The sequence below is a fragment of the Hibiscus syriacus genome, unplaced genomic scaffold (genome assembly GCF_006381635.1).
Source record: "Hibiscus syriacus cultivar Baekdansim isolate YM2019G1 unplaced genomic scaffold, ASM638163v2 tig00111855_pilon, whole genome shotgun sequence".
Classification (NCBI taxonomy): domain Eukaryota; kingdom Viridiplantae; phylum Streptophyta; class Magnoliopsida; order Malvales; family Malvaceae; genus Hibiscus; species Hibiscus syriacus.
Genome location: NW_024063205.1, coordinates 150965 through 175000, shown reverse-complemented (window position 1 = coordinate 175000; position 24036 = coordinate 150965). Strand labels below are relative to the sequence as shown.

Here is a 24036-nt window from a genome sequence, read left to right as displayed (position 1 = left end):
ATTATAGTCATCAATCATAGTAAATTGGCTTCAATTTGTGAGCAGGAATTGAGTTGATTAAGAAAGAATGTATTTTGAAAATAACACAAAATGACAATTTCAGTAATAAGCTGCAAGAGTTATGTTGTCCAAATTTTTTGATTGGGCCTGAGATAATTAGGAAGGAATTCACTTAAAATAAATATTAAAATGAGAATATATGGACGGGTTAAGATCAAAATCAAGCCAGATTTTATTTCAGGTTTTAGCAATTAGGTTAGACGCTATAATTCTAATATTTTTATTCAAATTATTTTAGATTTTCTAATATATAATCAATTCTTATAATCAAATGGAACGATTGAAGATGATAAATTGAAGTAATGAATGAAGTAATCATCACCTGAACCATTGCTGGTTGGAGCAACGGCAGGTCCCTCAATCTCTGCTGGAGAAGGCGCTGGAGAGATTCCAGTGTAGCTGTGCCGTGGAGACAACACGACCACAACCAACTTCTGGCCCTGCTCACAGTGACCCTTAGCTCCACTAATGAAGTAAAATGGGCCTAGCACCGAGTCTTGGCCACTATCATATTTCCACACTGTAATATAAAGACTTAGAAAAGCAAAAAGGAAGAGTGTCACAAAGTGGAGTTGTTTAGTACGTATATTACCGAGAGAGTCGCCGATGCGGAAACGGAACTGCCGGCCCATTTGTTGAGGGAGTCGGATTCAGAGGATGGGATCTTCCAAGCGTTTCTTGCCACCAACCAATATTTCTATGGCTTCTTCAGCCGTGCACCTTCTAGCAGAACCTTTTTCCAGATTTTGTAAATTCATTAGCAGTAGTTACTAGCTCTTCTTCCAAGCCTCTGACAAAAAACTCCCCTTTTCCATCTTCCATAAGAGCAATGGGTTTCTTAGATTTATCATCAATGGGTTTCCACAAAAACTCCCCCTTTTAAATAAGCATGAAAAGCTTGAGAAATAAGAAAGGGCGCCTCAAGCTTAACGCCGTCGATGTATTATATCCGACCGTTACAATGTCAGGTAATAATAAAGGAATTTGAAAAAATTCAAAAAGAAAAACGGCGGGGTTTTGTGACTGTTTGCTGGGATGAAGTCTCATTCCAACGGCTATTTCGCACGCTCTTAAGTCCTCCGCGGGTCTTATTATATGGGTCATCGTGAAGATGCTGGTTTCTGTATTAATGGAAGCTCCGACTGTACAGTGAGTGGCTTTATCTTTATTTTATATATATTAATAACATAATTCATGTTCTACATTGGTGGTGTTTGCTTTATATGACTGAAGCAACGACATGGGGATTCCTCCAAACTTCTGTTTTGCTTCTATTTGCTCTTCTGGCCATTTTGCCTATCCAACATCTTTTTTCTAAAGGAGGAAAAAAGGATCATACTTTGTCTGGTTTACTCTTCAAAAGATAGAAGTTAATATAGTGTTTGTAAGACTTTGGTTATGTTTCTCTAATTCCATTGTTCATCTCACTCTTTAATTGTTCTGTTCTTCCCTATCTTGCATCATGTTCAGTTTGAGGGGCTCGAGTTCTTTCTGTGCAGTCATATGATATTTTGATTTTTCTCCTAAGACTTCATTGGTTGGTTTTTCAGCTAAACAAAATGTCACTACATCACTAGAGAATTCGAATTCTTGAACCTTCCATGGAACTTAGTTACTCTTTGTTAATTCCATCATCTTCATACCCATGATCACTTGTAAAGTGTGGTTATGACATGATATATCTAGGACAGAGGTGTTTATGTTATCTGAAATTGTATTTGAAAAATTACTACTGTCACATGTCTAGGAATAATGCATTTGTGTTTCTTCTTTGTCTTCTATGAATATTGCTTCATTTTTTGGTGCAAAAATTTATAATTGCTCATTTCTGTTCAGTTCAATAGTGTTAGGATTTTGGTTTGTATCTTGTCCTGGTTAATATTTAGGATCCAAGCCTTCGTGGTTCTGAACTTAGGGCAACTTTGAAAGGAAATACAATGTCTCTATTATTTGACATTTAAACCCTTTTACTTGTCTGTTCTTTTCAGTAAAATGTTTTTCTTACAATTTTTTTACTTCTTCATAAGTTTGTTTAACATTTCTCCCGACTCTTGCTACGCATAACCATCCGTGCCATTAGTTCTGATAGAGGAAAAGTTGTATCTGGTTCTGATGATCGGTCTGTTATTGTATGGGACAAGCAAACACCCCAGTTGCTGATAGAGTGGCCATCGTGAATACGTTCTTCCGTTCTTTGAATCGATGGGATTCAAATGTCCTGACAGAAAAGGAATTGCAGACTACCTACAAGAAGTAAGCACATGATCCAACCGAGTCTATATTCATTCTATTGAAAACTAGAAACCAACTGGCATTTCCTTTTACCTCTTCACATTATAGGTTACATCAAGAAAGGATCAACGACAATACTGGTTTCATCAAGAATCACCATATCGTTTCATTTCGGTCAATCAGTTTGCTGAAGCATTCAAGTCATTTCACATAGGATTAGACATCCAGAATCAGCTTGCCATTCCATTTGACAGGTCAAAGAATCATCCTGCAGCTTTGACAAAAACCACACATATGGAGCTAACAAAAGCGAATTGATGAAAGCCTGCTTATCAAGAGAATTCATTTTGTTGAAAGGAAATATGTTCTTGCATGCTTTCAAGATATTTCAGGTAAGTAGCATTATCCCTTTTTCATAAACGCTTCTAACATGATGCCTAGTACTTAAAATTTCATAACTTATGCCTCTTTTGTTTCAGCTTCAAATTAGTGCAGTAATTCTTGCTACCGTCTTTGTGCAAGCTAGAAAGCATCACAGAACACTTGAAGATGGACGCGCTCTTTTCTTTGCTCTTAACACGATTACCTTCACTGGATTTTTCTAGCTTCCCTTGACGATCGATAAGCTTCCGATATTTTACAAGCAAAGAAACCGCCTGTTTATCCTTCATGGGCATTCTCGTTGCCGACAGCATTTCTTGGTATTTCTATATCAGTATTTGAAGGTGCTATATGGGTTGCCATAACTTACTATGTGATAGGATTTGATCCTAACATTACAAGGCCAGTATTCTTTTTTCCTACTTCTTGCATTCACTTTGCTAACCCCTCTTTCTTTTTCTCGACTCAGGTCTCGTAATGAGTGGACAAATGTCTCACTTATAATTTTTTCTCTTTGTACGCTCCTCTCACTGTCTGCAAGTCTCACTTAATCTTTGATCTGATCCAGAAGATTTGAGTAAGTGTTTAATTTTAATTTTTTCTTCTGATTTGGTAACTTCGAGTTGAAAATGGAAAATAATCGGAGGAAGTGAACTTCCCTTCTAGGAAATTACTTTGATATCCACTTATAAGCTGGATTAAGTTCATCGGTGAGCGAATGCTTCATTTTTTTAGATAATTAGAAAGAACTTTTGATGCTACAACGTGTACGATTCGCTCAAATGATTTTTTTAAAAAAATTGCGTTTCGATTTACTTAATTTTATTACTAATTTAGTAATAGTAGTGAAAATTAGCAAGATTTGGCTTTCTCGCCACTTCGATTTTGCATTGTTTTATATTTTACTTACCTGTCCTGCTGATTTGTATAAACTCTGAAGGATTTTTGATACTTCAAAGCGAAACTAATTTTTCAGCTTCATTAACTTCTAATCTTTTAGCAATTTGACTTTCTATATGTTTCCGCTTGTTTTCTGATTTATTCATAATTAAGTCATCTTAGATTCTAGATTTGCTAATTATTGGTTTATATTTTGCTGATTGTTTCCATTTCCAGTTCGTAATTTCACAGATCATATTTAAGCAGAAAGACAGCAATACTTTTGTTGTTTTTTCAAATCTGAAAGACACAAAGGACAATAGAAAAGATGGCAACTAGAACTCCAGGAACCCCAGGCAACAAGATAGACAAGACACCAGTACAACACCTGGAGGCCCAAAACCAAAGGAAGAGAAGATCGTCGTTACTGTAAGATTAAGGCCTTTAAGTAAAAGGGAGCAATTGGCCAAAGATCAAGTAGCATGGGAATGCGTTGATGATCACACAATGGTTTTAGGTTTCATGGAAATTTGATGTTTGGGTTTCTTTTTAATGTTTTTTGCTCAGATAAAGTGTTTGGACCATTATGCGTAAATGAAACGGTTTATGAAGGAGTGAAGAATGTTGCTTTGTCTGCTTTGGGAGGCATAAATGGTATTTCAATTCTGATGACTGTTTATTAATTGTTTGTTTTCCCCTTTATTGAACACTTGAAATTATGTAATTTCTGGTACAGCTACTATATTTGCATATGGCCAAACCAGCAATGGGAAGACATACACGATGAGAGGAATAACAGAGAAGGCTGTCAATGACATCTACCAGCATATAATGAATGTGAGATTCAGCTTCCCTTGAAGTCTTAACTATTTTCTTGTTGCCCATAATTTGATTTGGAGTTTGGATTTTATATGAGTAGTTGGGTAATTTCCTCAATTGTTTTGTTCTCTATTTGAAATTGCTGCAGACACCAGAGAGAGATTTTACCATTAAAATTTCGGGACTAGAAATTTATAATGAGAATGTTAGAGACCTGTTGAATTCTGAATCTTGCCGTAGTCTCAAGCTTCTAGATGATCCGGAGGTAATGGCTGTTATTTAAGCACCTATGCTTTCAATCCTCCTCCAGTCCTTTAGAAGATTTTGTCTGTTTAATCTGCTCGCAGAAAGGTACTGTGGTTGAGAAGTTGGTGGAAGAAACAGCCAGCAATGATCCTTCTTGGGGTGAGCATTTTTCTTCTTTTTCCCTCCTAAACTTTTCCAGCAGTTTTTTTTGTTTGTTCTGTTTTTGTAACCCTCCCTTTTTGCTTGTGGAAGCAGGAGAAGCTATAGCTTTGGGGTTTCAGCATTTATTTTGGCCTTAGGAACTGTTGTGATGATCCCTTCTTTTCCTGTCCCTTTGATGGGAGGAACTGATGTAAGTCACTTTGTACGTGTAATGAATTACAATACTATTCTTTGTTCTTTTATTATTTGTTACTGAAATTTTTTCATTTCGGCATTGTGATGGTTTAGGATGATAAAGTAAGAGTGATTCAGACACTGCTATTTGTTGAAGGGATTAATACACTTTTACAAAGACTGTTCGGAACTCAACTACCTACCGTTGTAGGCGGTTCTTATGCCTTCATGGTTCCCATCATATCAATAATTCATGATACTTCTTTGCTGAGTATTGAGGATAACCATATGGTTAGTACAATTCTATGATCATTTCCCCCAAATCTTTTACTTTGTTCGTAAAGTTCAATATTTTACGTGTATGCAGAGATTTCTATATACTATGAGAGCTGTCCAAGGTGCACTAATAGTAGCATCAAGCATACAAATTATCTTGGGATACAGTCAAATGTGGGCTATTTCCACCAGGTGCAACTTTGATCTTACATGGAGTTTCTGTATCAAAATTATGGAGAGACATAATTTGAGAAACTATTAACTGAGTGGTATTTTGTTTTCGTTTTCCTTTTTACAGGTTCTTTACCCCCCTTGGAATGGTTCCGGTTATTGCACTAGTTGGCTTTGGCTTGTTTGACAGAGGCTTCCCTGTGCTTTGGCTTGTTTGACAGAGGCTTCCCTGTGGTATAATATAGAAGCCCTGAGGCTTTTTTGAACCCTAATGAGAAATTTTCTTCCTATCATATCATTGTGTAGTTTTAACTTGTTATCGACTCACTATCAGGTTGGTCGCTGCATCGAAATCGGCCTCCCGATGCTCATTCAATTTATAGCCTTCTCCCAGGTACTACTATTCCTTCTAGCAATGTAATGGACTAATATTGTTTGCATTAAATGTTGCTACATCAAATGTTGCGTACTGTATCTAATATTAAGATGAGAAGTCTCACATTTGCGAAGTATCAATATTAATATGTATCAAAATAAAATATGAGAAATTATATTAGATATGATTTTGAAACAAAATAAAATATGTGTATCAAAATAGAAAAAATAATAGTTATTAAACATCAAAATTTTCAATTAGATCGGAACCTACTTTATTTATAAATACATTTTAAATGTTGTAATAAAGATTCGAATGATTTTACAAAAAGAGTTTCGGAACCTACTTTATTTATAAATACATTTTAAAGTGTAATAAATATTTTTTTTACTGGTTATGTTATCGGAAATGTTAAAAAAAATTAATATTTTAGGTAGAAATAATAAAATTTTAGATATTTTTTACCAGTTTTGTAAAAAAAATAATAACAAAATTGTTAGCTATTTTCTTAGTCGTATGATAAGGTGGTTGCACTGTAGATAATCCCAAAACCTAAAAGTTGTAGGGTCAGATTAAAAAGTTTGGGAGGGAATTCCTGAGTACGACAAAAATAATCATAATAGAAAATCATTAAATATTAATAACTTTTTTTACCCTAAAATTAAGCATTGACCTTAAATTAGACTCATTTTAATGTTTTTTATTCTAGGAGTCGTCGGCTTCATTGTACATGTGTGGGGACCATAAATGGTAATAGATGCGCAGCCTGTTTGGTCGGAACATTAAAATGATCCTTACTGCACTACTTGCCCAATATATTACAATTTCAAACTAGAACAGCAGAAAAATGTTTACAAATAAATGTTTCGTTCTGCAGGTTAGTATTTTTGCGCTCATGTATGATACTATTTTAGATACCATCTGAGAGAGATTAAGACAAAAGATATATATTAAAGGAAACAATGTTTTGTCTCGTGCTGGTCTGATTGAAAAGATGGTTTTTATTGTGCGTGGGAAAATGGAAAGTATAGGAGAAAACGGAATCGAAGTTCCCTTATCTGAAGGGGATGTATGCGGTGAGGAGCTTCTCACTTGGTGTCTTGAGCTTTCTTCAGTAAACCGAGGGACACTTGTTCTTTTTAGCTTTCCCACCCTTGGATTCTTTGATTTTTATTTGCTTAATCATTGCCTTGGAAGCTACCTCGTCATTGCCAAAAACGACTGTAAAACAATTCTTTGGAGAAGTTACATTGTTTATGTGGTGAGGTAGCTGTTTTATATTGAATGCTTGGAGGTTAAGTTGAAAAGTTGAGTTTAATCTTTCCCACAGAGTGGTCGATTTTCTAGGTAATTTTCCTAGAGGTCACTGTTCAAAAGAAATTGTCACTTAGGTTTGCAGCTTTTCATTTCTACCTATTAAGTTAGCAAACTGTTATGATGACAGGAAAGTTAGGGTTGGATCGTGTGGATTTGGGGGAAACGGTGAAGGGAAGAATTGGGAAGTCACAGCAGAAAATTGGGGGAAGATCGAATGAAGTTAGGGATTGAGAGGGAAGCTAGGGATTGAGATCCTATCTGTGGAATTGGGGATTGGGAATCGAGAAAGAGATAAGAAGGAAGAGTAAAAGACGAGGGTGGGCAGGGGAGAGCATAATGGGTTTTTAATACTTAACCCAATATGAGTTCAGGTGGGCTTCTATGTTGGGCTGGTTTGAATAGAATCATTTTAGGAGAGTTGTTTGGAGGTGAGTCAGCTTCAAACGGTTATTTTGTTAGATTTGCTGTTATGACAGCTGGTACTGAGTATAAATAATTTGTACCTATCCTTTAAGGAATATCTTATGAATGAATTGCAAGTTTTCTGTATCTAATTCTCTCTACATTTCTTAAATCCCTAAAAATTCTTTCTTATTCGATCCGGAAACATAACACAAACTTAATGTTGAATCAAATTTGACCATTTTATCATAGATCATTGCAAGTGATAATTCAACTTGTAAATCTTTTCATGAGAAATTTAAAATCAATGCGGTAAATTGGCACTTGACTATCAGGAAATATCAAGTTGTTTACTTTTTTTTCTGTAACATTTGTAGTTAATGGATGTGGATTTCACGATACATTCTTTCGTATGTTGTAGATACATATCTTGCACAGCCTTTTCAACGACTTCTGCATTAACAGATTGGAGTAGTGTATTTTTTTCTGTTATATATACATCTGTCCCTACTATTGTTGTTGGCATTCTTGACAATGACTTGAGTCATAAAACACTCCTAAGTGACATGATGCGTATAATCTGCAACTCTTTTGGATCACAATGATTTACACACTATGGCAGAGCCTTTTTCTATTCTATATACCTTTTTTCACATATAAGGAGAGCTCAATTGATATATGGAGCATGGGCAGTTTGTGGACTATAGCAGTTGTTATTCTTGTTAATATACACTTGGCGATGGACATTCAGCGTTGGGTATTCATTACTCATGCTGCAGTGTGGGGATCAATAATTATCACATGTGCTTGTATGGTGGTATTGGATTCTATACCTATCTTCCCAGATTACTGGTTAGTTTCACCTCATAATATAATTTCCTGATCTTCAGTTCCAAAGTTTTAGTGTGTTGATTTTATGTTTTTCTTATATTTTTTACATTTGGCAGGGCAATCTACCATGTGGCAAAGTCACCCACCTATTGGCTCACCATTTTGCTTATAATAATTGTGGATTTACTTCCTCGCTTTCTTCTCAAAGTTATACATCAGAATTTTTGGCCTTCAGATATTCAAATATCCAGAGAAGCAGAGATTCTTAGAAAAGTGACTCCTAATTTTAGGGACAGATGAAGATTCCAATTAACATGTACATTACACCCTGTTTTGAAATGGTTACTCATGTCTATCCATCATATGGCTGTCCTGTGGCATGCAATTGTAATTTATGGTAAGCACATACTCCAATCTTCTTTTGTTACAAATTTCATACACGTGTTACCAATGAAATTAATCAGCATTAATAGTTATTTTTATGCTTCCTCTGTGAATGCTTCCCTCCAATTCACAACTTTAACAATTAAATGGACAAAATTTGATGATACCCTTACTCATATCATAAAGTCTAAGTTGTGAGTTTTACATTATGTTAAGATCTTGAAGAATTTTACATAAAGAAGGTTCAAGGTAATATTTCTTAGCTAATTTCGATGTTTCAAATATATACTATAGCTACATGTCAATACCATTTCAATCAAAATTTCAGGCAAGTGGTATTGTTGTACTCTTTCAATGTTTTGCACATATTAACGACATATACTATCATTTGCTTGCCATTTTGGAACGCTGTTTGCATTCAAGTATAACTTAATATGTTGCAGTCATTGTGACCATTGTGGTGCTTGTAGTTTTTGGGTAAATAAATTACACTTATTACTTGGTAGAGTTATAATTCCTTACTCAAGAGAGAGGGTTAACAATTTTGGACAGAGTGGGCTACCATTGACCAAGTCTGGCATGTTGTTTCTAATACTATTAATATGATGCATAATATCATATGTTGCCTTCCACCCCAATTTTCGTACTAGTGTACAACAATTGTGAGCTGTGTGAATATATTGATACAGCATACTAATACCGATACTATATGTAATATTGTTGATGTTATATAATTCTATGGTTCCGCAGATGATGAGTTGCAAAAAGCTGAATTTGCAGCAGGCTTGTGAAACATTAATGAAAAAGCACGGCAGAATATTTTTATGTAAAGGGAAAGAGAGGGAGGGTTGGTCAAAGTGAACGCAGAGTGGCCTGTTGCTGTATACTTCATGTTTTTTTAAGAAGGAAAACCAAATGGTGGAAAGTTTGCTTCCCCAACAAATAGGTGAAATGAATGCTCAGTTTTCCGAGTAAAGAGAATTCAATCGAGAATGTTTGTTGGGGTGTTAGCAGTCAGCAGTAGAATGAGGCTGGTAATGTATACTTATATATTAAAATAGCTTGTGTAGCAACTCATTGTTAGCCTTTCACCCTTCTGTTATATATATATATATTGTTAATACCAGTGGATTTGAAATGCAACCATAGTTCCAGCCATCGTTAGAAGGTATCCTTTTCGAACCCTAAGCTAAAGATTAATGTTGCATTTTGCAGAAAGGAAAGCCTCTCGGGGTCTAAATTTTTTCGTTAAACCTGTCAAATATTGAACTACGTTCCAGTATAATGTTAATTTTATCTGTTAATGCTTTAGTCACGCGAAAGCCAGGTTATTGGAGAAGATTTTTCGGAGAAATGATTGGCACTTGAAAGAAAGGTCGGCTTAAATCGGTGTATTATACATCAAGCTTGTTTGTGAAGTGATCAACTGTAAGGAGTCCGGCTTCTTTCAGGAGAATTTTGTAGTGAGATTGATGGCAGTCAAAGAAGGTAGGCTTACACCCGTCTACTAGTTTGTTGTGTATTATGTACATGCATAGAGAAATTCCAAGTTAATTTATGGACTGTTTCTTCTTTGAAATTCCATTCATTCTTGTTTATGGTCACAGAATATACATTCATTTGTGATTTTTATGCAGCTTTCGTACTCTGACAGTGAGTTAAATTGTTGGTATTTTTTTCCCTTCATATATTTGGATTATAGAATATTCTTAATACAAATTACATGAGGTACAAAAATTTAGATTAAAAAAATATTTTAAATACGATTATTGTGTCATAAATATAATACAAATAATTAAACAAATCGATGAGTCTAATATTTAGCGATCACAAAAGGCATTCAAATTGCGTGACATTGATATTTGGGTTTAGTAATATGAGTCGTCCCATAATGCGAGTCTAACAGAAGATGGTTGATAATATTAATGATTAAAATTTTATTTTTAAAATTTGATGAGGAACAAATTCAAAAAATATTAAAAAAATCTGTTTTAGGTGATCTTAAATAAAACATGAGAAAAGCATAGGAAAGAAAAGACCAACTTAGAGGGAGTGGGGCAACGTGGAATTGGAAGCCCAAAAGTAATGGGGTGAGTAAAAGATACCCTAAACCCTAAAAAATAAGTCCGAGACTAAAAAGCCGCCCACCTACCCTAATATCTTCCAACAGCCAGGTGGTGAACCTGGAGCCCAAGCCGACCGTCCCACAGCACAACATAGGCCTACGGCCCTGTACATGGGTTATTGTAGGCTATGTATATGGGTTTGTACTTCTGTTTTAAATACCATTTTGTACTTCTGTAGATGTGGGATATTGCTCTACCCCTTTGCTCTTCTCCGCCTGATTCAAAGAATGTAATAGCTGTCTTTTAAAAATCATACCTTTGTTTGCTCTTTGATTTGTCCTTGCTGATAGGGATGGCAACGGGCCAGGTATTGGTCCCCCGTCCCCGTCCCCGTTTAAAAAATCGGTACTCGTCCCCGTTTAAAAAATCGCGGGGATTTAAACGGGGATCCCCGTCGGGTAATCAGGGAAAACCGCGGGGAAACGGGTATCCCCGTTTAGCATAAACGGTTATTTAAACGGGTATTGGGTCGGTTATTGGGCCGAGAATCGGGCCGGTATATATATATATATATATTTAAATTAAATATATAAGTATATATTTTTTATTTAAATTAAATTTATTAATATTATATATATATATATATATAATTATTTTTAATATTTATCGGGTCGGGTATCGGGGCGGGTAATCGGGTAATCGGGGCGGGGATTACCAAACCCGTCTCCGTCCCCGTCCCCGTTTAAAATAAATGGGTTTTCCCCGTCCCCATCGCCGTTTATCATCCCCGAAACCCGACCCGTTTAATTCAGTTTTCGGTTTTCCCCGTCGGGTTCGAGTTTTTTTGCCATTCCTACTTGCTGAACATAAAAAAGCACTTCATTTCCTCTAACTTGCCAAAACAAAAACTCTTCAGGTTATACACCCGAAATTGTTGCTTCAAAAGGAGGAGAATAGAGTCGGATAAGGAACAAGGGAAAGAAAAATACCCAGAAAAGTCCAGGTTCCAAACAATGAAAAAATGAAGAAAAGAAGAACAGGTGGTTTGAAACAAAAGCGAAAGCCAGCTAAAAAGTAAAACCCAGACAACATTGCATGCATTCAACGATTGAAATCAAGACAATATGGCCACAATATTTTATACGAATGTGTACTTTATTTTTTATCTTTCTTTTTATTATAAGTGGAAGAAAACGTAAGACTAAGTTACATAGAAATTTTTAGGGAAAGAGACTCTTCTAAGATCAGCATCCAAAAATGATAGAACTCCATTCGATAGAGACTCAAAAACAGCTAGCTCCTCGTCCAGAGAATAAGCCCATTTTTGATAATATATCAGCACAGAAAAAATGATTACACCTTGGGCACAAGAGAAAAATAAAATGTTTGTTTATTTAAATTTATCGTGAAGATGTTTACACTCATAAAAAAGTATGTTTTTTATATTTATAAATATTCGAATATTTTTTATTCTTTTTAAGTGGATTGGTAATTTTTAATTAATTAATTTTGTTTGTTTAATTTTTTTTATAATATCATGTTCATTCACGCATGCTCTTAAAATATATATTAATGAATACTTTTTTAATATAGAATAGTGGAATTTTTATTTTTAAATGGAAAAAGAACTGGTTGCTTTAACTCATAAGATGCATTTTCTTCTGGGTGGGAAATGGCTAAATATTCTGAATTTCATTATTGAATTCAAGAATGAAAAAATTGGAATTTGTGCGGTTATTTATAAAAGGATCCTTAAACCCTAAACCATAAATATTGAACCCCAAATCTCAAACCCCAGACCCTAGCTCTTGAATCCAAACCAGAACCATAGATCTTAAACCCTAACCTTAAACACTAGATTTAATATTTAATTATTATTTTTAATTTATTAAAGTATTATTTATGATTTATTAATATTTAAAAATTTATTTATTTTATTATTTTTTTAAAAACATTTAAGTTAAATAAAATTTAATGGTTTAACATTTTTTATAGTTTATTATGGTTTTATTTATAAATTATTATGTTTTAATAATTTAATAATTTATTATATTTTACAATTGTTTACCCAAACCCCGAACCCAAGTACCGAGCCTACTAACCTTCAGGCCAATACATTTAAAATTATATTTATAATATCTCCCATACAAGTTAAAACCATAGCCCAATTAACCATAAGCCCTAAACCCCCGAAATTCAACCACCTAATATAATTTAATTTACAATAAAACCATACAAGTTAAAACCCAAACCTAATTAACCATCAACCGTATACATATCAATAAAACCCATAACCATTACAATTAAAAAGCTCAAACCAACAGAAACCCACGAGGTAGATCCATCCATCACCCTCCAGAGCCTTCCAATTCTTTCCACTTTGCTTACTTTTGGTGCTTTGGGAAGGTAAGAACATTTATGGTGGGCTCCTTGCATTAATGGTGTTATAAGTTTCTAGAAATGTCATGTTGGTAATCTTGGTTAACAAACACAAATTAATTGGAGGCATTGATAAATATAGGATCCAAGGGCAGAAAAAGTTCCACTTCAGCAGCCGAGAATACCCAACGTCACTAACCTGTATTCTGCGCGTGACTGTCGCTTAATCATTGGTATCGGCGCATGACTGCACAGTGCCACCTTCCTTTCGGTCGTCGTTCAAACATGAAAAATTCACCAAAAATATAGAAAATTAGAATGATGCTAAGGAATGTTCTAGCAAGTGAAGCCATAACCGTTTCTCAACAAATTTCAAGCGGGAAAGTTAGTTTTAGCACCAAACAAAGCCATTTGAATTTGTGTATAACCAATAGCTAATAATTAGAATAATGAAGATTAGCAAAGTATTTATTACACTCAAGAAAAGGAGAAAAAAAGTGAAAAGTAAGGTGTCTTTATTAGATAAATTACACGGACGATCATTAAACTATAGTTAAAAATTATTTTGATTATCAATGTTTTAATTTGATCAAAGAGTCCATCTAACTTTTTAAATGGTTCAATCAAGCTATTCTCTGTTAATTTTTAACAATGATGGTGAGGAGTCCATTAATAAAAATGACATAATTACATATTTGTTCCTCAATACTTAAGCACTCTATAAATTTGGTCCTAAATTTAATTTAATTTAAAAATAAATAATCCTCCAATTTTAGTGTTCTTAAAGAATATGTATAGTTTAAATTTAAAAATTGCTATGGTCAACAACTTATTTTATGTTTTCTAGTTAGATTTAGATGCCATAATAATATAACACCTCCATATTAGAAGATTAATTATTTTAAATTAAATTTAGGATCAAATTTATAAAATGCATAAAATATTGAGAACCAAATTTGTAATTATAGCATTTTTATTTATGGACATGTCACCATCTCTGTTAAAATTAATGAAGAGTGGCTTGATTGAATCATTTAAAAAGTTAGGTAGACTTTTTTTTATCAAATTTAAAGATCGGTGGTCAAAATCATTTAGTGATCACCTATGTAGTTTACCCTTTTTTATTTCCAGCTATCTCCCAAAAAAAAATCCATAGAGAAGAAGTCCAACGCTTAAACTTATACGACTATTATGGCTGTTGCATAATCAAAAATGATAAAGACGATTTATATCAGAAACAAGCTACTCAAAATGAAAACTTTCTTCAATATATTATTGTTACCTTTGCTAATATTTCTCTTCAAACTTTTCAGAATGATGTCTCAACGCAAATGAAGTCTTTAGAGAATTCTAAATCAAAATAAATTATGTTCAAAATTATGCTTCTCTTTTATCATAGACAATTTACTATTTAATACTGAAACAAATGCTAAAAAATATGGGAAGTACCAAAGGAATTTGAAGCAAACTAACCTCAGCCAGAAACCTGTTTCCCTCCCGGTTGCAGTTATTCTTGACTCATTTAGATTTTGAATAGGAAACTTTCCAAGAAACATCTCATAAAGAGCATACTGAGTAACATGTAGCTCCATGATAATCCAGTTATATTGCTCTCATATTTCAGAGTTGTTATGCACAAAGCTCCAAGAGTACTTTGCTGACTAGTTAGAGAAGACCACAAAATGGATAGTGTTTGTGAATGAAACAAAGATAGCATGTATTAGGGTAGTGGCTAGAGACTACAACGGTATGGTGATTGGGGATCATCCGTCTCCAGTCGACGAAATTAGTTTAAGTAAGAGCTTTCTTGGAAAGTATTATCCTAACAGATAAATATGGATTGAAGGTAATGTTGCGTCCATTATGCATACAGTCACTAACTTGGTGTTTGATTTGTCGATTACTACGCTTCATTTGATCCAAGCTTATAGATTATTGAAGTCTCACCCGAGTTTGTGTCTCCTTTTTAGGAGGGAGGTTAATGTTGTTGCTCACAGTTTAAACTCATTCTTGTATGATTTAATTATAGTACTCCTAAAAATTATTTTACCTAAAAACATGATTAAGGTCTTTAATAATCGATTAAGTTATAAATAAATGGGCAAAAATGTGGGGCTTGTTTTAGATTGAAAGTAAAATTATAAAGGATTAATTTCAAATTATGTCTAAAAAAAACGTTTTACTGCCTAAAATTTTTCTTCAAAAATAGGTGTGTAATGTTTTCAACGTTATATTTTTAGGTGTCTATACTTTAACCGCTGTTAAAAATCTACGGTAAGTGACACATGTCACGTTCTATTAATTTTGAGAATTTATTTTAAAAATTAAAATATTTTTTATTAAAAAACCCCAAACAACATCTCGTGCCTCCCCTTTCCCCCTTCATTCCCCATCCCCTCCTTCATTCCCCATCCCCTCTTCCCCCTTTCGTCGGTCAGTCAGTCGTGACCTTGATCGTTGCCGTCATTAGTACCGACGTTCCCCCTCGATCAAACTCCTATTGGCCTTTCGTCGTAATCTGCCACCTTTTGTCGTGGAGAAGTTTTCAAAGATTCGTCAGATTTTAAGTCATCGTCATTATTCTTCATCGATTCTGACGTCCATAAGCCACACCGCCACTATCGTTTAAACTACCGTGTAATTTCGATCAAAACTCAACCGTTCGACGATGCTGATGATGGCCAACGATGGCACGTGATGATTGATAATGAGTTGAAATGAGAAATTTTAATTTTTAAGTTTTTTTATAATTTCAGTAAAAAAATTGGATTTGATAAATAAATTAAGTTTTTTAATTTCTTTTTCTTTTTCTTTTTCTTTTTAAAATAATATTTTTATTATATTTTACCTAAAAAGCTAAAGTCGAGCGGTTCTGGTCCTTTATCGACTGATCTCGCGCGATAACGTGAGTCTGTACGATCTATATAATAACTATGCGAGGAAATATTTCAATAGGTCAATGTTTTAGTGGGAAACCTCTTACATCTGCAACAATGGCTCCTTTCTCTTTACGTTGCCGTCTTCAGAATTCCACGCTGAACAAGAAAGGTTTCAAACCCAAGGCTAAGCATGTAACCATACTTCCCGCTGCACATTCAGATTTTGGTTACAATTCTTAAATACCTTGCTAATTATATAACTGATATGGTGAATTGGTGATCAGGGGAGGAAGGGGATGAAGAACATGGAGAAAAGCTTCAAGAGGTTGAAATCAGAAATGGAGGAAATAAGCGAGGAGAAAAAGAGCATCAGGGAAGGGCAAAGACAAGTTAAAGAAAAGTTTGATATGATTGAATCGGAGTGCGAGGAATTGAAAAGGGAAACTAGACTCGTAATCCAGCAAAGTGCGAGGACTCAGGTTAAACTTGCTCTTATGTTTCGCATCCTCAAAGCAAGGGAAGCTGACGACATAAGTACCGCGGCCACTCTCACTGAAATGCTCCGGTTCGTTTCTTAATTACTAATTCAATACTATTAATAGTTGTGTATAAGTCTATTATATGTTCTTTTAGGTTAGCTCTAACATTTGAATCTATTTATATATGCTCAACTGTACTATCTTATGAGTATTAACAGTGGATTTTCTTTAGATACGTCCATTTGAATAAACAATGAAATTGGATATATATCACTGGTAATTTATTATATTGTATTGAGAAATATGTTGAGGAACTGACTAAACTTTACCAAACTAAAGGGTGAAAGAATGGATTATCTTTTGTTGAGGAATGAATAAATTTGCCATGTTATGGTTTCCCCTTGATACTTTGCTCCGTGGATCTTATTTGAACTGCTGAAGCAATGGCATTGATAATATCAGGGATCAGTGCTGGAATCATTTTCGTCGTTACCTCTTCAAAAAATGCATGATTGAGAACTCGTTTTCACTTATCTCTTCTATAAGAACCAGACAGTTTTCAGGAAGTCAATTATTTGCTGTGAATCATCATCTCTGTGAAATAATTCATACAAATTATTTGCCAATTGAAAATACAAATGGTTCTGCAATTATGGTACAAGTACTTGGTCTTAGTAGCAAATATTCTTGGTGAGGCGGTCTAAACTGAAATATCAGTATCTGGAAATACCTGTCTGAATAGTTTTTGAATAGTCTTGAGCTCCCATAAAAACGATTTTTGTCAAAGATTAATGATTTCCTTCTGTGATACAGCAAAACTTACACCCTTTTGTGAAACTGCAGAATTAACACCCTTCATATAAGTTTATGATCCATATGGGAAAGTCCAGGGATCTGTTTTTCTCCTCAAGGAGATTCATCATTGCATTGTGTGATATTTCTGCCTTTTCTTATGCAGTGAAATAGTAGGAAGAGAGGGAGGAAAGCGAAGGTGACATCTGAATGGCTCTGATAAGCTTCCTCTGCGCTGCTGCCCCAAAATTATGGAATAAAATTGTCCGTTCTATATTTTAGCATTTTCGTGTTGTAAACTGCTGCTACTTGTGTTCCGGATCTACTACTTTTCATGCTGGTTTGTTAACTTTCAACTTAGCAAGTTATTTCCTGGTGTGTGTATGGAGTTTAATATTGCATATGTGGAGACTTGAAAATAAATGAAGTTCAAGTAAACTAGTTATGGTTGTTATCCTGAAGAGTGTCAACCTTGTACATTTTGTTGTTTGCTTTTAATCTTGTGCATTGTTCTCCATTCTTTAGTTTGTATGCTAACTTTCAACTTAGCAAGTTATTTCCTGTTGTGTGTATGGGGTTTAATATTGCATACGTGGAGACTTGAAAACAAATGAAGTTCAAGTAAACTAGTTATGGTTGTTATCCTGAAGAGTGTCAACCTTGTACATTTTGTTGTTTGCTTTTAATCATGTGCATTGTTCTCCATTCTTTAGTTTGTAAGTAGCATTTTATTTTAGTGAACATTTTGCCTCGTTTGGTGCAGTATTAGCATTTCAGTATGCCTCTTAATATGTTGGTTCATACTAACTACTAGTTTGATTGTAAAAATCAATATAATCCCTATTACACCTCTTAAGAAGAGGTCATGTGACCTTTTATTAATTTTTTAGAGAGGTCTCATTTTAATGCATGGGATTTTCCTTTTATAGCGTTCTAACTAAAAATAATAATAATAAGGGTAAAGTATAGTAATGGTCACTGAACATTTCTGAAGCTTGCATTTAGGTCCCCCAACTTTTAAAACTTGCAATACAGTCCCCCAACATTTATTCCGTTTGCAATATGGTCCCCAACTTAAATCACTATTAGAAAATTAGGGTAAATTATATAAACGGTCATTGAACTTTTTAGGCACTTGAATTTAGGTCCCCAACTTTTAAAACTTGCAAAACAGTCCCCCAATAATTTTATTTTCTTATTAAATATAGATGTATAGAAAATATAAATGATTCAATTTATATTTAAATGTATGAATCATTTATATTTTTGATATATTTTATTTTTCTTGTATAAACTAGTATTTAAAATATGTTTATATTTTAATCAAAATATTTCAATATACGAATAAAAATATATTTATATAAATGTATATTTATATTTAGATGTATAAATAAAAAAATATATTCATATATTAATGTATGAATCATTTATATTTTTTGAATATTTTATTTTTAATAAGAAATTAAAATTATTAATTATATAGAAATACTCAACTTAAGATTATATATATATCATGAATTATAAATATGAAAATATAATTATTAAATTTAGTTTAAAAATATATAAATCTTAAATTATTCTTTTAAAATATTGTATCAACTAATATTTAAAAAATATATTAAATCTATCAAACAATTTATCAAATATAATATTTTTATTGTAAAAAATATATATTTTCCCATCATTTATTGCTTTCAAATTTTTTGCCGAAGTTCAAATCTCATTATTTCCATTTTCCATTATATTCTTTTTTTTCTAGCATTGGTCATACTATTAGTATATGTATTATTGTATATCTCTTAACATAAACGATGGTGTTAGCTTAGTGGCTCTACCCTGTATCTTTCATTTGCGTGACTCAGGTTTGAGTTTGCCCAAGACCCAAATTTTACTTCTCTGTAACTTAATTTTCTTCTAATTAGGTGGTGACATGTGTCACCAATAACATATATCATGATCATGTGTTAACACATGTCAGATCCTGGTTAAATGATTAATTTATTAAATTTTATTTAATTTAGGACCAAATTGATAGCATATATAAATAATTAGGTGGTGACATGTGTCACCAATGACACGTGTCATGATCATGTGCTAACACATGTCAGATCCTAATTAAATGATTAATTTATTAAATTCTATTTAATTTAGGACCAAATTGATTATATAAATAATAAAGACTGAATGTATAATAATGTCAATTCCTTTTAACTGCCACTTCATCATTTGTATCAATTGGTAACGACTAGTGGCTTAGTTGAAACAGTTAAATAATTATGTTGTATGATTGATAAATTTAAAAGATCGATGACAAAAGTAAAAAGGGCTAGATAGTTAAGTTGTCAACCTAGTAGTTTACACTTTTATTTATACATCAAAATAACATTTTATAAATTTAAAATTCGAATTATTTTCAACCTCTTCTATATCCTAACTACTTTTTTTAATTAAAAAATTTCTTCAACAGATAAGAATTATACTATTATATTTATATAAAAAATACGTATCACATGAAATAAGATAAAATTAAATAATAATAAATTTGACATAATTGAATTTAATTGAATTATTTTGGAATTTAGGGTTTAGAATGAAATTGAATTACTTTGGAAATTGGGGTTTAGAATGAAATTGAGGACTGTTTTGTAAGTTTTAAAAGTTGGAGGACCTAAATTCAAGTGTCTGAAAAGTTAAATAACCTTTTATATAATTTATCCTAATTTCTAACGGTGGTTTAAGTTGGGGGACCATATTGCAAACGGAATAAATGTTGGGGGACTGTATTGCAAGTTTTAAAAGTTGAGGGACCTAAATGCAAGCTTCAGAAATATTCAGTGACCATTACTATACTTTACCCTAATAATAATTATTGTTTGCTTTTTTTTCATTTAACTTCTTTACTTTTATCACTTGGGAGTAGTGTGAGATGAAAGTCTCTTGCAGGTTTTAAATGAGAGAAATAAGTAAGGATTCCCTTTTTCGACTCTAACTCTCCCACTATCATTATTGTTTTCTTTTGTTATTTCGAAAGTAGCTGCTTCGATTTCAATCACTCAATTTTTCAATATTCCTTTTTATGCCTCATCAAATGTGTAACATCTTCTTTTCGAAAGTAGCACCATCATGTTGTTGTAGGTAAACATTAGTTTTGCACGACAATACATGTAACATATGATACATGTGCATCAACGTTTAAAACTTAGAAAGTCCTACTCTCAAATATCTCATTTTGTTAATACTTTTGTCTCAAATAAAAAATAATACAATATAATTACCTTTGCATTACCACAAAAATTTTAAGGTGATCATGCAAATTATTTGGCTTTGCAAAATAATGACATGGGCAATATAATTTGCAGTTGGCGAGCCGTGTTGCCAATTTTGGCTTAGCGGGGCATTAAATTTGTGCCTTTGCCGAGATAGTGATCTGATTAACCTCAGCAGAGTCATTTCCAGCTTTATCAATTCTTTTTTTGGATAAGTAGATTTGGTCCTCGTATATTATCCAAAGAAACAACAAAAGCTGCACCAAACCGGGATCAACATCGGATCCTCACTCGGCGCATAACCACAAATTCACCCCTTTTTTTTATGCGATTTTCTCCAAAAATCACTCTGATCAACTTTATTTAACTGTCATACACTCTTTTATTTTTATTTCTCGATCTAACACCTATTACAGAAAGACGCGATCCACGCCTTATACTGATGTGACGTTACGTGGGGTAAGGTGCGGTCATGCACTACATCTTGCAAAACATGTAAAAAATGAGTGCTAGTTTTATAAATATTTTTAAAATTGTGCCTAATATATAATTAATTTCAATTAGGATAATAATTGTGTAAAAACGTCAAATTTTTTTTGTGCGTGGAAAAAAAAATTCTACATTAAAAACTTTAAATATTCTTTTATAAATTATTTTATAACTCGAAAAATTTTAATTTTTGCATGAAATTACACTATGCATATAATCTAATATAGGAAAACTTTGAGAATAAGTATTTTAAAATATGAATAATTTTATAAAAATTTTATAACTAGTATTTCTTTTACAAAATGAGGATGATGATGATAATAAATATTTTATAATTTAAAAAATTATAAATTTCATATATTTTTAAAAATTTTATTGACTTTTAAAATTAATTGTTTAAAATATAAAAAAAATATTAAAATTAATTTTTAATTACAATTGAGAGATCAAATGAATTATTATTCATTAATTATTATTTTTTAACAATAGTTAATAATATTTATTCATTTTTAATAAAATTCGAATTTAATATTTATTTTATATTTTTTAAAAATTAATATTAGAAATAATATTTTTATTGAATTTTATTCACTTTTAATTCTTTTTTATTACATTTTTATTGATTTTTTAAAAAAGTAGATAATAATTCATTTGATCTCTCAATTGTAATTAAAAATTTTTTTTTATATTTTTTATATTTTTAAACAAATAATTTTAAAAATCAATAAACATTATTATTTGTTGTTAAAAATAATATCACATAAAACTAAATAAATGAAGTTTACATTTTTACACAAATATCACCTAATAGAAATTAATTATCTTTTAGACACTATTTTAAAAATATTTACAAAACTAATACTCGTTTTTTTTACATATTTCACAAGGCGCGGTACATAGGCCTTTAATGCGCATGATCGGATCCTCCTATGAAAGGTGTTAGATCAAAAAATAAATTTGATATTTTTGGGGAAAATCACCTTCTTTTTTTTTTATCAATGCTACATTTACTCGGTCTAATCCTAACAATTTCCTTGATACCTCCACCCAATATACTATTCTTTTAAATTGTCTTTGGTTTCCTTCTTCTCAAATACTATATAAAACCCCCACCCAAATCAACTTTAGGACACGAACAATCAACGTTCTCTCTCTAAAACTCACCATCGCCCATTCCTCCCAATCTTTCGATCCAAACTGAAGCTTACACGCCTGCATGATGCCCCTCCGAACAAAAATATGGTCCCATCTTTCCATCTCAACACCACGCAGACCACGCAATAATAGAATGTTTGAGAACATGCTGAGGAAACCAAATAAGTTTTTCCCAAGGCACCTTAACCCTTCTCTCTCTAATCCTATCCCAAATCCAATCGCCATTAATCAAATTCCAACTCACACTAGACCCAAACAAACCCTCTGCCTCATCTCTAAGCTTTAGCAGTTTCCTACCAAGCCAGCTAAAGTGACACTTACATTCAGCTAGAAATCGTCCCCTCCAAACACGTACTCCCTAACCTAAGCAAAGATATTCGTTACAAGAAGCAAACTACATATCTTATTCCAATAAAACATGTTCTTCAATCCCAAAACCTCTTCGGATTTAAGAAAACAAACTTGTTGCCAGCTCACACGAGCACCCTTAACCGCCTAGTCTTCACTTTTCCGAAAAAACGCATACACATTTGCTCTACCTTATAAATCACAACCTTCGGAAGAACAAGTTGGCTGCACCTGTAATTGAAAATACTTAAAACATTGATTAAACAATAGTAAATATTTTAATTATTGATGTAATTAAAACTTCGAGGGTTAAATTGATACAAAAATATTATCTTATAATCATTCGAAACAAATAAAAAAAGATATATCAAATCAAGTTTGAACCGATTGACCCGAATAGTTTATAAATTTGATCAATTTTTTTTATTTTTCGATAAATCATATTATAAGTCATTCAATTAATAGTTAGAGTATAAACGGGTCATAATATTTCCATTCAATTAATCAATTTTAAATTTTAACAATTAATAAGAGCGCACCAACCAAAGTCTGAAGAAGAGAAATACAAAACATGTTGCAAGTTCCCCTATCCCGCTCACACAATTCATATACAACCCCAACCAACTACTTGCCATCGATAACAAAACGCAAACCTTTTGAAATAATGAATTACCTGTAAAAAAATTAATAGTTTACGGTGATTACAAAGTTACTATCTGCTTGAAATCATACGTACCTATAGACATAATTGCTTGAACTCAATATTTTTAGGGAAAATAATATTCTCTTTAACCATTGAGATCACTTAGGATTTACCTATTTATAAACTTATTTTTTGATTAATCTGAGATAAGTATAAGACATTATATGTTTACTTGGATGATTTTATTGGATAGACTCCCGACTCGTGCTCGCCTTCAACGAATGGGGATTCATATGGATGAGAACTGTGATATGCAATGTAGTTATTGAAACAAGGGAGCACTTGTTCTTTGATTGTTGCTTAGCTACTTATTTATGGGAGAACATTATGCTTTTAACAGGACTACAGAAAACCTCTGTGTCATGGGAGGACATGGTCGCTCAAGCTTGCGAAACGTGGAAAGGCAAATATCTTCTCACTACTATTTTAAAGATTGCTTGGTGCGCATGTATTTATACCTTATGGGAAGAACGTAATCGAAGAATTTTCCAAGATTGCTCAAGAATTGCTGAAGTCATCCTCAAAGCTATCAAAGACATTGTTTGAATTCAACTTTGAGGAAGAAACATTAACCGTTTAGATAGTGTTAATATTAATCTCTGTAATGCATGGGGTATAGCTTAACCGATCATTCTTTTTGTAAGTAGGTTGTAAATATGTTTTGTGATTGGTTGTATTTGGTTTTGTAGTAGACTCTGCTTTTTGGGTAATAAATTAATTATCCAAAAAAAAACATTATATGTTCAAAGATAACTCTAAATTATTTGACA

The 24036-nt window shown here is 32.7% G+C and overlaps 2 protein-coding genes, 1 long non-coding RNA gene and 1 pseudogene across 3 annotated transcripts; 3 read left to right on the top strand and 1 right to left on the bottom strand.

The window, feature by feature from the left end:
- Nucleotides 1-314: 314 nt before the first annotated feature.
- LOC120172590 lies at nucleotides 315-3973 on the bottom strand (annotated as a pseudogene).
- Nucleotides 3974-4070: 97 nt separating this feature from the next.
- Nucleotides 4071-5618, top strand: LOC120172589 (nucleobase-ascorbate transporter 2-like). The gene is made up of 8 exons (XM_039180017.1): nucleotides 4071-4206; nucleotides 4289-4389; nucleotides 4520-4636; nucleotides 4719-4776; nucleotides 4917-4969; nucleotides 5068-5244; nucleotides 5321-5421; nucleotides 5528-5618. Exons 1-8 carry the CDS (start codon nucleotides 4086-4088, stop codon nucleotides 5616-5618), a joined length of 819 nt encoding a protein of 272 aa, XP_039035948.1. The 5' UTR covers nucleotides 4071-4085.
- A 2496-nt stretch (nucleotides 5619-8114) lies between these two features.
- LOC120172583 lies at nucleotides 8115-9608 on the top strand. The gene is made up of 3 exons (XR_005520976.1): nucleotides 8115-8347; nucleotides 8443-8723; nucleotides 9461-9608. It is a non-coding gene; the product is annotated as an uncharacterized LOC120172583 (long non-coding RNA).
- A 6492-nt stretch (nucleotides 9609-16100) lies between these two features.
- Nucleotides 16101-17669, top strand: LOC120172594. The gene is made up of 3 exons (XM_039180020.1): nucleotides 16101-16226; nucleotides 16319-16599; nucleotides 17472-17669. Exons 1-3 carry the CDS (start codon nucleotides 16149-16151, stop codon nucleotides 17506-17508), a joined length of 396 nt encoding a protein of 131 aa, XP_039035951.1. The 5' UTR covers nucleotides 16101-16148; the 3' UTR covers nucleotides 17509-17669.
- Nucleotides 17670-24036: the final 6367 nt, after the last annotated feature.

What these genes read in the sequence shown, in the direction of transcription:
- LOC120172589 (XM_039180017.1), top strand. Translation starts at nt 4,086, where the DNA reads ATGTTTGGGTTTCTTTTTAATGTTTTTTGCTCAGATAAAGTGTTTGGA. An exon ending in AGCTTCTAGATGATCCGGAG is followed by an intron (nt 4,637 to 4,718) that starts GTAATGGCTGTT and finishes ATCTGCTCGCAG; the next exon opens with AAAGGTACTGTGGTTGAGAA. An exon ending in CTTTGATGGGAGGAACTGAT is followed by an intron (nt 4,970 to 5,067) that starts GTAAGTCACTTT and finishes GTGATGGTTTAG; the next exon opens with GATGATAAAGTAAGAGTGAT.
- LOC120172594 (XM_039180020.1), top strand. Translation starts at nt 16,149, where the DNA reads ATGGCTCCTTTCTCTTTACGTTGCCGTCTTCAGAATTCCACGCTGAAC. An exon ending in TCAAACCCAAGGCTAAGCAT is followed by an intron (nt 16,227 to 16,318) that starts GTAACCATACTT and finishes ATTGGTGATCAG; the next exon opens with GGGAGGAAGGGGATGAAGAA. An exon ending in ACTCTCACTGAAATGCTCCG is followed by an intron (nt 16,600 to 17,471) that starts GTTCGTTTCTTA and finishes TTTCTTATGCAG; the next exon opens with TGAAATAGTAGGAAGAGAGG.